Below are 13,753 nucleotides of genomic sequence, written 5' to 3' on the forward strand. Positions count from 1 at the left end.
ATAGAAGCCCTCATGGGGCTTGGGAGGACCTGCAGTGCTTAGGGCCAGAAGAAGGGAAATGGAAAGATAGGAAGTCTACCTCTCTCCGCAGTTTACATTAGGTAGGAGATGAGTGGTCAGCTACTTTTCCTTTTGGATCCAACAAGAGAAAAGACACTCCTGCTGTGGAAACAAACTGTGACACCCAGTTTTGACTCCTCCTGCAAGGCCGTGCTGCCAGGATGGAGCCCTCTGGGAGCCGGGCATTCTGAGGCGAGGGCCAGACTCTGGCGCTGGAACGGGGAGACCTGAGAAGGGGCCAGAGGTTGGTTGATGGAATAAAGGCCGAAGTGGTGGATTCGTGGCTTCTTCGAGAGAATCATGTCTGTTTCTGTATCCTGATGCCATTGTAAACCCAGAAGCTGCTAAAAGAATGTCTCATTTCTTCTCCTTTACAGTTACCAGCTGCTTCTTCTGACCTCCCTTCTCCTTATCCTGGTGCTAATTATTTTTTTACTCTTTTTTTTTAATGCCCCTCGAACCACATGTCCATAAGTAATGATGTCCTTTCCTGTGCTTTTGCTTACACAGCCGTTAATTCAGGCTCTTATCCCCTCTCATCTGCTCTGCTTCTGGAGTCTCATTGGTGATCTGCCTACCTTAGCCTTTAAATATTTTCCCAGTCACTCCGCCTTCTACTTCCAGATCCATCTTCTCAAGCTCCTGCCCTCAGGCATCTCTGGTGGTCCTCGTCCTTACCTGATTAGGATACCAAAGCCTCTCTCCATATATCTGTCCTGCTCTGTGTTAGGGCCCAGAAGTGGGCTCTAGCCAGACCGGCTTCCTTACTGCTCACTTCCTGTGACCACACTCGCCGGTCCTGCTCGGGCACCAGTTCTCCCTGGCCATCAGGGCTTGGTTTGTGTTCCACCTCCTGCCTGAAGCCTTTCCCCATCTTAACTGTTCCAGCCCTTTCTCTCAGTCCAGCAGCAGTGCCTCGCGCACTTGTATGTGCAGAACAGCCCTTGACGAACACACCGTTTGTGAGTGCAGACAGGGCCTGTGAGGGTGTAAGCACGCCCTGTATGTTACTGTTCTCAGCACGTTTCTGGTGTTGCCAGCTGGGGGTCAGCGGCTTGCTGTGCTCCTCCCTGCTCGCATTTCCCTGTGTGGTGTGGCACCACTAGCCCTTGGCATGCCCACTCAGCAGAGACTTGTTAGAATTCCCAAAAGTTGTAAAAGTTCACTTCGACTGGGTCCTCCTCGCGGGCTCTCCAGTCTGTTCAATGAAAACCTTTTCCGGTTATCTCTGTTCACGCCTCTCGATCCCTCACGCCCGCCTGTTCGCTTGTTTCCTCAGCCCGTGCCCCGAATCATGGTGCAGTCTGCCCTCACCGACGCCGGGACGACCAGAGCGGTGGAGGTGAGTCGGACTGGCTGGGGGCGGGGGTGGCGCCTTCGCTGGCAGCTGCCCCGCATGTGGGGGGTGGCCCCGATGCCGTAACTGTTGGTCCACACCCGTGGGTTTTTCATTTTAGCGTTCCCGTTTTGATAATTAGCTGTAATATAGGTCACTGTCTTCTCCCTCTATATTTTCCTTGTTCCACTTTTCTATTTTCAACTTGTTAATCATATGATTGCTAAACTTTTAGGTGCTTGACTGCTAATGTAGTCTGTGGCTTTAATAGCCCACTGCTAGGCAAAGGCGATTTCTATAAACAGAACAATCTCCTTATTCCAAGTGTTTGCTTAATTCTCAGTTTTACATTTCATTCTGATTCATGATATCAGCGTGAAAAGACTAATGCTAAGCTGGGGAGAAAATAGTCTCTTATGATCTCCCACAGATGAACAGCACTTCTCATCTTATGAATAGCAAATCTATTTTCTCCCACTGTGCGTTCATTCTCTTAGGAAATGCTGTATCTCCATCGGAAAATTTTATGTATTAAAACAACAGCAGAAAAAGGGCAAATAATTTGAAAGGGAATTCAGCCCTCCACGGATCCGGTCCTTTCTGAAAGGCCCTTTCCAATGCAGAACCTCCTTGGTGTTCACGTGGCCCCCGCACGCCCCCGTGAGTGTACATTGTCTTGCTGAGGCAGGTCTGGGGCCCCGAGGCCGATGGGACAGACGGACACCGAGTGTCTTACTGGTGAGGGCGCCGGGTCTGCCGCAGCCTCTGCAGCTCACGCAGCTCTGCTGTGGGTCGTGGTGGTTGTGCAAGGCGAGGCTTTCACAGCAGCCTCTGGAAGCGTCCGTGGTGAGCGAATAAGCCAGGTCCGGGGAATCGGTTTCCACTCACATATCAACTCCAGTCAAGTGGGAGCGGCTTCCCGCCGTGCTCGCACGGAAGGAATCGGAGGCTGCGCTCGGCTCAGCAGGGAAGAACTGTGCAATCAGAGCTCGCCTTCTGCCACCTTTGTCTCTGTTGTCACCATGGATCCGACCTCTGGTCCCTGGTTGTCACTTACTGGAGGCTTTGGATAAATCCTCTGACCTCACTGGGCCATGTTGTAGGATGCATATGGTAGTACTTTCTGGCCTACATCAAGGGACTCACGTGGAAGCGAATGCGTAACAACCAGGGAAATCTAAGGCACTGTCGCTGGACTGTCACCGCCTCAGGACCGGGTGTAGCTGGCCCTTAGCAGACAGCTGTCCGTGTGGCAGTAATGGGGTGTCACCCACCGGGGGAATAGGGAGCACGCACGATTCCAGAACCGAAGTTCCCGTTCAGAGTCTAGGCTCTTGCAATTTTGTTTGTATATTCTTCCCTGCCTGGTCAGTGATATTAAAAATAAAATAGAAAAGAATAAATAAAACATGTACAAGTTGCAAAAGAAAAATGATTGACAGATTGCCTAATCTTTTAGAGTATTTATGCTGGTGACAGTTATTGATCTCTTGGGTTTAGTCAGTTTTGCAGCCTAGAGATCCATCACAAAAATGGGCTGTTAATCTCAAGAGGTGCCGTTAATTTCGTACCCTGAAAGTGTGCCTTGTGGGGAAAGGAGGGCCTCTGGAGACAGGAATATAAATGACAGTTCACGTGAAAATGCATGATTTATCAAACTGCTGAGTTAAGCCAAGTAACTGTAAGAGACTTATAGATCTCAGCTGTTTCCCAGTTCAAATAAATCCTGTGTTTCAAATGGAAAATGGCCATTCCTGTAATATAAATAATCTTTCCGTAAATATTGGAAAACATATTTCTTTTTCTGAACAGCACCCTCCTCCAGTGCACCAACTCCATTCCCCATTCCTACCTTCTCTTTTGCCCCTGTCATTGTGAATCGGGACTAGAAAGATAATCTCCCTTCTTCAAATGGCTTCAGTTATCAGCGAACGACCACCTTAGCTAGCAGCACCTCAGAAACAGTAGAATGTGGACGAGCAGTGGCTGTCGTCATCCCCCAGGAGACGGGGCCGTGTGTGTCTCCGCCAGTGTGACTCAGACAAGTGATCCCAGAGGGGGAGGCCAGCCTCTGCGGCTCCGTCCGCACTCAGCCCCTCTTCACGGCGGGGCAGGTGGCTGCTCGGCCTGCGTCTCCCTGATCAGAGGGCCCCTGACCCATGACACGGGACCGGCCTACAGGCAGCCTGTCTCTTCTTCCACCTGACTCCCTGCCAGGAGCTGCGAGTCAGCCACCAGGCCCGAGCGTCATTCCTGGCTGTGCTGGTGAAGCTAGGCTAAGTCCCTTGAGCATCCCCCAAAGAGATCCTCGTTCCAACTTTGCAGGAGAAAGTGCTCTTCTGGCCTCTAATGATTCTCTCAGTTCCCCGTGAAGTCCATGGTGGGCAGGGGATCTGTTTCCAGGGGAACAGGGTTTTGAGCCTGAGTGCAGCGAGGCCAGGGGTGCTTGGCGGGTCAGGAGGGACTGGCGATTTAGTGTGCGCCTACTGGGTGCCGTGCCCTGTGGTGAGGGCCTTTTCCTGCCTTGTCCGGCCTCACGGACCCTATGCGGCCATCGCATATGCATTCTTTTTTTTTTTTTTAATATTTTTTTATTATGTTAGTCCATACAGTACATCCCTGGTTTCTGATGTAAAGTTCGATGATTCATTAGTTGCGTATAACACCCAATGCACCTTGCAATACGTGCCCTCCTTACTACCCATCACCAGTCTATCCCGTTCCCCCACCCCCCTCCCCTCTGAAGCCCTCAGTTTGCATTCTTAACCACATCAAGCAAGCGTTGTCCCACACCAGCTGAGTGTTCTGCGACACAACTCAATTCTGGGAGACCGTGTCAGCACCCACGGGCTAAAGCCTCAGGCCCACAAGACTGCCCCCACTTTTGGATACCAGTCGCAAGCCCAGGTTGACCTGTGCTTCTGACCAACAGGCTATAGATAAGAGGTTCCAGTGATCCCCACTTGGGTTGGATTAATTTGTTAGAATGCTTCACAGAACTCAAGAGAACCATTTTACTCAACAGATCACCAGTTTATTCCAACGGATACAACTTGGGAATAGCCAGAGGGAAGAGAGGCATGGGGCAAGGTGTGGGGAAAAGACCTGGACATTCAGTGCCTCCCTGGGTGCCATGCTGTCCCCACACCTCCGCGTGTTCACCAGCCCGGCAGCTCCCAAAAGCCTGTCCTGGGTTGTTATGGAGGCCTTATGACATAGGCACGATTGATTAAATCATTGGCACTTAGTGATTGAGTCCCCTGCAGCCCCTCTCTCCGCCGTGGAGACTGTGGGGCTAAAGCTGTAATCACAAGGTTGGTTCCCCTGGCAGCCAGCCCCCATCCTTAGGTACAGTCCCAGAGTCACCGCATTAACTCAAGTGTGGTCGCAGGGGGCTTGTTAGGAATATCGACACCTTTATTGCTCTTAACACTTAGGAAACTCCAAGGGTTTCGGGAGCTCTGTGCCAGAAACAGGATGAAGGCCGAATATATATATTTCTTAGGCTAAGTTACGCTGTCACAGGCAGCGGTTAGACTCCTAAGTGTATGCAGAAGGCGAGGAGGCAGCAGGGGCAGCCCGTGGCCACTGGCTCTGCTCTGGGCACGGTGCAGGGTGCAGTGCCCACCTGGGCCATAGTGGCTCCTCGGCATTTGGTGCGTGGAAAGCTGGGGTCACACGGATGGAGTGGTGGCACAGGTGCTGACCCCGGGTCCACCCCTTGCACAGCAGCGTCTTTCCACCCTCCAAGCCGTCAGGTTTCAGCTGACAAAATCTGTTGCAGTTCTTTCGGAAGTGAGCAGCAAACTTGGAATGTTAACCAGGTACCCTTGCACCCTTTCCTGCTCCAGGCTCACCGAGAGAGCGTGGGCATTAGTGCGGCCCCCTTGGTGACTGTGCACCCGGCCCCCATGAAGCCGTATGACAGAGCGACTAAAGTGCCTGCCCCGCAGGCCGCCGCCGCCAGCACCCAGGCCCCGGAGGTGCAGGAAGGGCCGCCCAGCCCCCTGAGCGAGGCCTCCAGTGGCTACTTTTCCCACAGCGTTTCCTCTGCCACGCTGTCCGATGCGTTCATCCCTGGCCTCGATGGCGCAGCTGCTGCGGGTGGGCAGACGCCCGGCTCGCCCCCTCCTGCCCTCTGCCAGGCCAGCCCAGAGACGGAGCTCCCAGTTCCAGCGACGGCTCCCGCGGCAGACGGGGGCCTTTCCGCCCACATGGATGGCCAGAGCAGCCTTCTGTCGCTGCCGGTCCCAGCAGAGCAGAATGCGTGGGGCGACGGCAACGGTACATGTGAGGCCAAGAGGGCAGTTTCCTCGGAGAAGGAAGATACGAGCGCACCCCCAACTCCTCTCCTCACTTGCGCCCCCCAGAAGGAGTCATGCAGCCGGCAGAGTGGGGGCGAGGTTTCCCCAGCCACCAAGCGGCTCCGAAGGCCCGAGGAGCACGCGAAGCCGGCCGCCGGCTCAGAGCTGGAGGTCTCCAAACCACAGGCGCCTCCTGACCTCCTGTGTCCATCCCCTGCTCCGGCGTCTCCGTTCAGAATCCAGAAGGTGCGGACCTCTGAGCTGAAGTCATTCACTCGCATGCTGGGCGGAGACCCAAGCTGCCCCTCGGCAGCCGACGAGGACCTGCTGGCCTCGGGGGCGCTGGGTGACGGCGGGGCAGGGACACCGGCCCTGGGAAAGCTGGAAGTTTCCTCCGACTCTGAAGAAGCCAGCGAAGTCCCAGAGTGGCTCAAAGAGGGAGAATATGTCACCGTTGGCACCAACAAAATGGGCATCGTGAGATACATCGGGCCCACTGACTTTCAGGAGGGGACGTGGATCGGAGTGGAGCTGGACTTGCCTTCAGGTGAGTGCTGCTGCCTGGGGCCTGGTTCCCGGCCCGCAGGTGACTTAGCTAAGGGCGGCTGGCGGAGTAGTGCTGGCCCGTGCCCAGCACTGCCAGGAACCTGCTGTGTGCCCCTGGGCATATCATTTGACCTCCCCGAGCCTCCAGGTCACTGCTTTTCAAAATCAGGAATAAGAGTTTCCTAAGCCTTGTCTTTGTTTAACCTCCAGACATTTTCAGAAACCGAAGACATTAATTGAAAGCTACTATCAATTTGGTAATGAATTTAAGTGCATTTTTTTTTTTTTTTAAAGTCAGAGGCATCTGCTCTCGAACTGTAACAGTCTGACAGTAGCTGTGTGTGTGCTGTGTCTGCTCTGGTTGCAAACGCTGATGCCTGTGGGGGTGTTCGGATGCCTGGGCTGGAGAACAGAAGGTGGGGTGATCTGAGGTGCATTCGGGGCTCACCAGTCTCTTAAGTCTCATTACAGAACAGCACATCTTAAAAGCGATTGGATCACCATTTTCCGAAAAACCAGGGCCACAACTTAAGGAATGACTTGGTCCTTCAGATGTTTTTATTTATTTATTCAGGAGACAGAGCACGAGCAGGGGGAGTGGCAGGCGGAGGGAGAAGCAGACTCCCCACTGAGCAGGGAGCCCGACAGGGAGCTCGATCCTGGGACCCTGAGATCATGACTTGAGCAGAAGGCAGACTCTCAAGTCAACTGAGGCACCAGGCGTCCCCAGATGGTTTTTTTTAAACAGCTTTATTGTGATACCAATTCACATACTGTAATGTGTACCTGTGAAAAGTGTACAGTTTAATGGTTCTGAGTATATCTACAGAGTTGTGCAACTGTTACCACAGTCTAATTTTAGAATAGGTTCATCACCGCCCCCCCCAAAAGCCACATGTCCATTGGTAAGGCAGTCTCCTCCCTAAGCCCTAGGGAACCAGTAATCTGTCTTTTGTCTCTCTAACTGTATATGAAATGCCTCAATCTGGACTTCCACATAAGGGGATCAGGTAGTACGTGGGCTTTTGTGACCAGCTTCTTTCACTTAGCATGATTTTCCAGGGTAGATCCGGTCACAAGCTGGGTCAGTGCTTCTTTCCTTTTTATGGCCAAATACTATTCCGTTGTGTGGGTGCCCCACTTTCTGTTCATCCATTTGTCAGTAGGTGGACATGTGGGTGGTTTCCACTTTTTGGCTGTTGTGAATAGTGCTGTAAGTTGGAAGTAGTTCCAGAAGAGTCATGTGGCTGGAATATTTTTTAAAGGAGTGTCTGCTACTGTGTGCAGGGGAATTGGGAGAGAAGTTTATATCTGCAGTTGAACTCAGAAATTAAAGAGGGATTAACAAATAGATTGGTTCATCCAACAACACGTATTAAGCACCTACCATGTTGCTGTCACCATCTTGGATCCCAAGGATACCTTGGGGAGCAAAACAAAGTCCCTGGTTTCACTGGACTTTGATTTTAGGAGGGAGAAAATTGCCAAGTAGACAAATAAACAAATAATTAAAATTTGATAGTAATAAGTATCGTGAAGAAAATGAAATGGGGTGAGCAGGCAGGATGGTGGGGAGCCCAGAAGCAGGGAGCTGGTGCTGGGGGGTGGGGGTGGTGTGCCCTGGGAGCTGAGTGATAGTGGTGGCCTGACCGTGAGAGAGATGGTCTCTTAGGTGCTTTGAGAGGTGCAGTGAGGGGGACCGTTGTTCATGGAGAGCAGAGGTAGGGGTGGGGGGAGAAGAGCAGGTCAGGATATGCAGACAGTAAATGTAGAAAATTCATGATTGTTTTTGTTGCAGAGATCATGTTTTCCACCAACCCGTCCCCATGGCCCTTTGACACGTAGGGGTCATGGGGGCCCCTTTCTTAGGGCATCCTCTCCCTGTACTGACTTGAGCTCCAGGTTCTCATTCTTCACCTTAACTCATTTTCTGTTGCTTTTACAAAGGAAACTTCCTCACGCCATCTTGATACATCAAGCATGACATCTGACTAGCTACAATTTGGTAATTAGCCAGTTTCCATCTAATAGATTCAGGAAAAATAATCGTCCTACCAGTGCCATCCATCCTAGGTTTACATGGTGACCAGCCAGGTTGAAGCAGGTCCGCGTCCCAGGGTGGGTGGGATTGGTACCAGCTCTGCTTTGGTGACTGGCCTGCACCTGGCATCGGAAATGGCAGGACCTGAGGCTGCCTGGGGGTGGGGGCTGTCCTTGGGGACCACCATGTGCTGCCCGGAGCGAGGGGCCGTGGGAAGCCACCTCCACGTGTTCTTCTCTCTTCCCCTCAGGTAAGAATGACGGCTCCATCGGAGGGAAGCAGTACTTCAAGTGCAACCCCGGCTACGGGCTGCTGGTGAGGCCAGGCCGCGTGCGCAGAGCAGCGGGCTCGGGCCGGCGGCGCAGCGCAGGGCTCCGGCTGCAGGGCGCCCCCGAACCCCGCAGGAGCAGCACCCTCTCTGGCTCCGCCACCAACCTGGCCTCCCTGACGGCGGCTCTGGCCAAGGCAGAGGGCGCCACGGCGCTGAAGGCTGACAGGAGCCATAAGAACCCCGAGAACCGAAAATCCTGGGCCAGCTAAACCAGTGCCAGACGCCGAGGCGCCCCCGCCCCTGGGTCGCATCCTCCCGGGCTGCGGTCCTGCCTCCCTCTGCTTCTCAGGCCAAGGCTGATGGGGTGGCCAGTGCCCCCTTCTGAGCCTTGCCAGCGACAGCCCTGGGGTGGAGTTGGGAACTGAGTGGGCAAGGACACCTCAAACCCCTTTCTGTGGGGAGCATGGCGAGGCGTCGTTTCTGCACAACACAGGGCTGCTGACCTCTCCCTGCTCCTGCCGGGACTCTGGAAGCTTCATTTCTTCCTCTGTGCAGAGAATGGGGAGGCATCTCAGCAAGGTAGAGGGAGTCACGGTTCTAGGAGCCCCAAGCAGTCCTGGATTGTGGGAGTGAGGCCCCTGCCGGCCCCATGCCTGGGGTTCCCTCCGCACTGCAGCTGTTGCTGTTCCTTTTTTCTGTTCTGATGACCCCATTAACCTCTTAACCATCCCAGTGCCTTTCTTTCCTGTAGAGGCGGGGCATCCTCCCTGTGCCTCCAGAGCCAGCACCCCCGCCAACCCACCCTGGTCCCAGCTTGCTGCCAGGCTCACTGCATCCCTCTGGCCCCCAGAGTCCCTACACCAAGGAACAAGCTCCCATAAGTGCCTCTGGCTGGCCTCCTGGGGCTTGTGGCACAGGGTCCTGGGCGCCCCAGCAAGGGGCACGGGGCCTGGCCCTCCCTCTTCCTTTCCACAGGGTTTCTTCGGACTTTCTTTGTGGGCGTGTTAGTGTCTTTATACCTGCAAAGTGTTTTCTCTTTGCCATTTATTCCCTTAACAGAGTGCTTGGAATATATTTATTTATATTTATTTTTTCAAAATCGAAATCATTCGCGAGCCACAATCGTGTGCCCAGGCACGAGTGCCCGGGGCTTGTCTCGCACATCGCCCGCCTCTGAGGTCACTCAGGAGCTGCCAGCCTCCTGCCTCAGGTGGAGGTTCCCAGAGGGGCCAGAGGATGATACCCCTCCGCACGTCATTATTGACGCAGATACACAAGTGGCCTTACTCTAAGGTGACAGCGACAACTTGGAGACATTGTGCTTCTGCAGTGACGAAGTCAGAGGCATCACAACCTTACTTGGTGCAATTTCGGTTTCTTGGAAGGACCTTAGGCTAGTTTAACTTCTTGGCAACTCTCTACCCTGACTCCCTGACTGAGCCTGGGGGGCTGTGGCCTAGCAGAGCTCCCCACTGTCCCTGTGACCGGCCCTTGCCGCCACAGACACGGCCCACACAGCACGAGACCCCAAGAGCATTGCCCGCCTCCTGCCGGGAAATCTCTGGCCCTGGAGCCTTTTCCTGCTGGGCTCACTGAGAGGGGGTCTGTGGACGCGGGCAGAGGGCTGGGGCCTTGCAGGCCGTGGTGGCGCATGGCCCGGTGGGGGGAAGTGCTGGGTGAGCAGCAGAGCGCCAGGGCCCATGAGGCAGAGCCGGCGCTTCTGCTACTTCCTACAGCACTAGCCCAGTGACCTGGTGCCCAGCACTCAGCCACATGCCGTGCGCGTCATCACGAGTGCCTCGTGGACCCAAGCTGTGAGCAGGAGCCTAGAGGACACGGTGGCCGCTCTGGGACAGAGCCCTGGGTCAGGGTTTGTATGCAGCACTCTTGCAGGCCCGTTTTTAGTTCTCATCTTTAGACTCTTACAAATGATGTCCAGAAAGCCCTTTTTGAAAGATCTTGTTCTCTGGGGATTGAAGCCCCTCCCGAGAAGTGATGCCAGGTTCCCTGCCCCTGGCTGGGACTGTGTGGGGCCTGTGGCCGGCTGGGGAAACAGAGCCCCATGGGCACCCCCAGGTGTGCAGCCGCTGCACGCCGGATCCCCCGGGAAGGAGCCCAAGATTAATTAGCTTCTATTAATTACACGTGGCGGTGCTCGCCCGCCGCTTGGGCCCAGCTGCCTAACAGCCAGCTGTGCAGCAGCTGGAGCGCTGCCTCCCCTGCCCGGCCCGCGGGCCCAAGGTTTAACCTCCGCCTGGGAGGGGGTGATCCACACGGCGCCCCTCGCCGGGCCCACCGCCTTCCCCGGGCCTTGGTCTCCCGGGCCTACACCGCGAGCTGCACCCCGCCCCCGCCCCCACTCTGAGACAGGGCCTGGAGCTGAAGAGCACACCCCTGGCGTAGCTTTAGCAGATGTTCCTAGTTTCAGAGCTGGAAGGGATCCTCTCACAGGGAACAGGCTGAAACCAAGGAGAGTTCAGTGCTTCTTTCCAGTTTATAGAAGCTCCAGCATCTGACTCCCAGCCAGGCTCTCTCTGCTGTTCCTCCTCACAGCACTGTGGCTGCCTTCCCACCGCCTGGGGCCCCTTCCCCGGGCACAGGGAGCAGCAGCCCCACAGCCCAGAGAACCCGCCAGGGTGCCGTCCTTGAGCCCGGAGCGCTCTCGAGGATCTGCTGCCCCAGCACCGGCGGCATGTGGCCCAGGTGGCCCTGGCAGGGGCTCTGAGCGCCCAGCGTCCCGTCCTCGCCTGCATAGCACCATTGGCCTGGGAGATCGGTGTCTCTGTTCCTTGGGTCGTAGCAGCCACGAGCACACCGGGGCTGGTGGTCTGCCCTCCGGGAGGGCCGGCCAGGGGCTCCCGCTGGGCGCCGCAGGTGTAAGGACCCCCCCCGCCAGGGGAGGCAGCCACGGCCCCGTGTTCCTTCCATCTTCAGCTGGCATCTGGGGTCTACCTACTGGGCATGTGTCCTTGAGTCCCGTGCTGTCGGTTCTGGGCTCTGCTTTTCTGCTTAACGTCCTTCCCAGCATGGAAGTCCTCTAACAACCTGTGTTCAGTTAGGATTTGTCTCCATGGACACCAGCACCCATGTGGTCCGTGGACATAGGTCCCGGCACCACCCCCTTCCCTGAGGGGAGCAGCTCTTGCTCCCACAGCCTCAGATGACCTGCCTGTGGGCAGACATCTTGCACCAGGCTCACTGGGGAGAACCAGGGGAAGGTGGTTTGGCTGTTCGTGATCCTTACTTATGGGGCAAAGTGCTTGCTGGAGCCTAACTGCCTTACCGTGGTGTCGACAACCTTCCATGGAACGGTCTCGGGAAGGTCACTTGGGAGACGGGTGTCGTTCTCTCCCTGTCACTCGGATTGGTTAAGATGGAGTAGACTGTAACGGAATTAGGGGCTCGAGCAGGGTTTTGGGAGCGGAGCTTGCAGGCAAAGTGGAAGAGTTGAGACCAGCCCCAGCCTGGGAAGAAGTTTCGAGACCACCTCCTCTTTCTCCCCGGCTCGCCGCCTCCCTTCTCCCCGGGCCTGGCTGCGCCCTCTGCCCGAGATTCCCCACCACTCGTCCCGTTCCCAGCATCTCTCCCTCCCCGCGCGGCAGCGTGCGCTTGGAGCCCGGCCTTCTCGGGGCCTTGAGCACCTGCCCGGAGGGCCGGGCGGGACAGCCCTGTTGTCGCCCTGGGTGGGAAGGTCGTCATTCCTCGTGGGAGGAAGGTGCTATGGTTACTGCTTGCCGGGGTTTTTCTGTGAGTGGAGCGCGCTTTGGGCCCCGACCCATAGCGTGTGAGAGAGGAGAGGGCCGTCCCATCGGTGTTCTTGGGGGGCTGTCCCTGCGGCTGGGGGGTCAGCAGTGCCCGGAGAGGCGGGTGTGGCTCTCCTGCCCCAGCTGTGGCCCCACGGGCAGCCCGGCAGCCCCGAGGGCTGTGCTGGATCCTCGAAGGGGCAGAGTTTCTGGTCCTGAGCCTCCTATCTCCTTGCCCTGCCACCTGCGCGTCCCTTCCAGGCCCACGTGTCGCTGGATCACCCGCGGTGCAGGCGTCCCTCCATTGCAGTCTGCTGTCTTCCCGGGCAGCTCGGGGCAGCCCTGCTCCTTCGGGGGCTGAGCGGTGCGAGTTGGAAGGAGGCCCGCCCTGCCCTGCTCCACGGCCTTCACTCTGGCTTCTTGGCGCAGACTCATGGAAACTCGTTCCTGAGAAAGCAGTGACAGGAGGTAGATGTGGTCACTAAAGCCGTAGTCCAGGCAGTCCCCACAGCCAGCATTGACTGGGCCAGAGGTGCTGTCTTGTGGGTAGTGTGACGGTGGGGGACGGAGGGTGGCTCTCCATCTCCCGTCTTCTGTTCTCACTTTACTAACAGGCCTGAGGTGAAGTGACGTGTCAGCGCTAGGATTCGGGATGTGGTTCCCGCAGGTCCCAGGCACTGGCGTGGGGGGATGGGCTGCCTGGACGCAGGTGCAGCAGGGGCCAGGCGGGGGCTGCAGTGGGGGGCAGCTGTCCAGAATCCCAGCCTGACCAGAAGGCATGTGTGGCCGGGGCCAGCCATGAAGGGCCTCGTGTGTTTGCCAAGATTTGAGCTTCTGTTGAGCTGTGAATGGGACCCTTGAAGAGTTTGAAAGGCTTTAGGTGTTTCCATCCCCCATTACTTCCCTTCCTTTTTCTCCCCTTGGCTTAACGTTCCCTGTATGTGAGACCCGCCAGAAGTTCAAGGGTATTTATTTTCCTGGCTAAGATGAGCCCCAATTGCCTGAGGTCTGCCTGGAGGCCTGCATCTTGGACAGGGAGTGCCCAAGGAGGCAGCCACCTGTCTGTCGTGCCTTACCATGGGGACGGCGAGCGCAGCCTGTCTTTAATGCCCAAGACACTGGCTCGATGATCTCCACACGTCTCTTTCTCTCAGAGAAGTCCATCGTGCCTTCAGCTGGGCTGCTGACACTAATTTTGTGGGGGGTCTCGGAACATCTCCATGTGCGGAGTTCTGTAAATATGATGGGTTCACGTATAAAGAAGTGATTTTGATTGGGGACTATATTGATTTGCTGCACATGAAATGGGAGTTTAAAAAAAAATCCAAAGACTCTGTAATGAACTGTAAAGACTGAATGATTTGTATTATATAATGAACTAAACCTCTGTAATTTTGTACCATATATGCCTGTCATATGACCAGCAGCCTCTAAATAAAACCAGAAAAGAAA

The 13,753-nt window shown here is 55.6% G+C and overlaps 1 protein-coding gene across 2 annotated transcripts in view; it reads left to right on the forward strand.

The window, feature by feature from the left end:
* KIF13B (kinesin family member 13B) overlaps positions 1-13,753 on the forward strand; it is a 193,682-nt gene extending 179,929 nt beyond the window's left edge. For both annotated transcript variants that reach the window (XM_026518909.4, XM_026518910.4), the window contains 3 exons: positions 1,340-1,402; positions 5,248-6,247; positions 8,538-13,753. In XM_026518909.4, coding sequence (XP_026374694.1) covers positions 1,340-1,402; positions 5,248-6,247; positions 8,538-8,827 — 1,353 coding nt within the window. In that variant the 3' untranslated portion in view covers positions 8,828-13,753. The remainder of the gene's footprint in view (positions 1-1,339; positions 1,403-5,247; positions 6,248-8,537) is intronic.

The sequence above is a fragment of the Ursus arctos genome, unplaced genomic scaffold (assembly GCF_023065955.2).
Source record: "Ursus arctos isolate Adak ecotype North America unplaced genomic scaffold, UrsArc2.0 scaffold_11, whole genome shotgun sequence".
NCBI classification, from domain to species: domain Eukaryota; kingdom Metazoa; phylum Chordata; class Mammalia; order Carnivora; family Ursidae; genus Ursus; species Ursus arctos.